General features: G+C 49.1%; 1 protein-coding gene across 1 annotated transcript in view; it reads left to right on the top strand.

The window, feature by feature from the left end:
* LOC103765896 (1-phosphatidylinositol 4,5-bisphosphate phosphodiesterase gamma-1-like) overlaps window positions 1-2273 on the top strand; it is a 36133-nt gene that overhangs the window by 29373 nt on the left and 4487 nt on the right. The window contains exons 21-23 of the mRNA XM_029959254.1: window positions 12-126; window positions 886-1047; window positions 2124-2216. Of these exons, the coding sequence (XP_029815114.1) occupies window positions 12-126; window positions 886-1047; window positions 2124-2216 (370 nt within the window). The remainder of the gene's footprint in view (window positions 1-11; window positions 127-885; window positions 1048-2123; window positions 2217-2273) is intronic.

Here is a 2273-nt window from a genome sequence, read left to right as displayed (position 1 = left end):
TCCTCCCACAGATCCTGGGCGCCCGGCACCTGCCCAAGAACGGGAGGAGCATCGTGTGCCCCTTCGTGGAGGTGGAGGTTTGCGGCTCCGAGTACGACAACAGCAAGAACAAGACGGATGTCGTAGGTGAGGGACCGCGGGGATGATGTTCCCGCTCCCGGGACGCCGGCACGACCCTGACTGTGCCCTTTGAATCCGAAAAATCCGGTATAATAAACTGCCCAGAGACTTTTGATCTTTGAGCAGCAAAAGTATTTATTGACAGCGCTGGGAGCAAGCCAGCTATCGCTGGAAAAACTTGCTCGAAGGCTTCACACAAAATCAGCAGTTTTTATACAATTTTCATATATGATTAAGTGCATATTCATGTGATTACAACATCCATCTATACATATTAATAACAGGTGGAGTGTAGGTGGAGCTCAGGCAGGACTTGGGGCGGTGCTTCCCCTGGCCCTCAATTTTGATGGGAGATCCGATCTTCCTCGCATGGGTCTGGGGGCTAATTCTCATCTTCCTTGGCCTGACCTCCCTTCTCTTCTATTGTTCTCGACCCGCTCACTGAAGCTTGGAGAAGGCCTTGGCTCCCAGCCTGTTTCTTCTATTCAAATGTCTGCTTTATCCTACTGCATCTTAATTTATTACTTCTAGGCCTATTCTATGATTCTTTTACCATTCTTTTAAGTTTTGGTCCAGTAGGTAGAACAGAACGAGTATAGATCGTTTAGATGTTCATAGCTTGTTAGCAGGCCCAAATTTAGCAGTTAACTCTTTTGGGCCTGGCCTCCTGTTTCACCTTGAGGGGAGGACGTGTGGGTGCCGGTGCCGTGTGGGTGATGTCCGTGTGTCCGGCCTGGTTCTGACCCTTCCCGCTCTCGCCCGCAGCCGACAACGGCTTCAACCCCGTGTGGCTCTTCAAGCAGTTCGTCTTCGACATCAACAACCCGGAGTTCGCCTTCCTGCGCTTCGTAGTGTACGAGGAGGACATGTTCAGTGACCCCAACTTCTTGGCACAGGCCACCTTCCCCGTCAAGGGCCTCAAAACAGGTATGGTCCTCCCACCATCATCGTCATCTTCTCCGGCAGAGTCATGGAATCGTAGAAGGGTTTGGGTTGGAAGGGACCTTTAAAGGTCAACTAGTCCAAACCTTTGCAATNTAGAAGGGTTTGGGTTGGAAGGGACCTTTAAAGGTCAACTAGTCCAAACCTTTGCAATCATCTCCATCGTAAAGTCATGGAATCATAGAAGGGTTTGGGTTGGAAAGGACTTTTAATGGTCAGATAGTCCAAACCCTTGCAATCATCTCCATCATCATCTCCATCATCAGCTTATGAAGTCATAGAAGGGTTTGGGTTGGAAGGGAGCTTTGAAGGTCATCGAGTCCAACGCCCCTGCAATCATCATCTCCATCATAGAGTCATGGAGTCATAGAAGGGGTTGGTTTGGAAAGGATCTTTATAGGTCAACTAGTCCAAACCCTTGCAGTCATCATCATCATCATCATCATCATCATCATCATCATCATCATCATCATCATCATCATCATCATCATCGTCATCATCATCATCATCATCACCATCATAGAATGATGGAATCATAAAAGGGTTTGGGTTGGAAGGGACCTTCAAAAGTCAACTAGTCCAAACCCTTGCAATCATCATCATCATCATCACGGATCATGGAATCATAGGAGGGTTTGGGTTGGAAGGGACCTTTACACGTCAACTCGTCCAAACCCTTCCAATCATCATCATCATCATCCTCCTCTCCATCACAGAGTCATAGAATCATAGAAGGGTTTGGGTTGGAAGGGACCTTCAAAAGTCAACTAGTCCAAACCCTGGCAATAATCATCATCATCACAGAGTCATAGAATCATAGAAGGGCTTGGGTTGGAAAGGACCTTCAAAGGTCAACTAGTCCAAACCCTTGCAATCATCATCATCATCACAGATCATGGAATCGTAGAAGGGTTTGGGTTGGAAAGGATCTTTAAAGGTCATCAAGTCCAAACCCTTGCAATCATCATCCTCCTCATCATCATCATCTCTTGGGGTCCTGGCCATGGTGAGGGGCTCGGCCCCTGCTGTGGCACTGAGCTCTGTCGTGGTGTTGTGCCCAGGCTACCGGTCGGTGCCGTTGAAGAACAGCTACACCGAGGACCTGGAACTCGCCTCCCTCCTCATCCACATCGAGATCATCAACGCCAAGGCAGGTGGCCCCGTCGCCTCCGTTTCCCCGACCCGAACGAGGAGGGTCATCTCCTTGGGGC

This window comes from Manacus vitellinus, unplaced genomic scaffold (assembly GCF_001715985.3).
Source record: "Manacus vitellinus isolate BGI_N305 unplaced genomic scaffold, ASM171598v3 scaffold_1_pilon, whole genome shotgun sequence".
Taxonomy (NCBI): Eukaryota; Metazoa; Chordata; class Aves; order Passeriformes; family Pipridae; genus Manacus; species Manacus vitellinus.
Note: the sequence above shows the minus strand (reverse complement) of the source record. Positions and strands in the feature narration are given on the sequence as shown.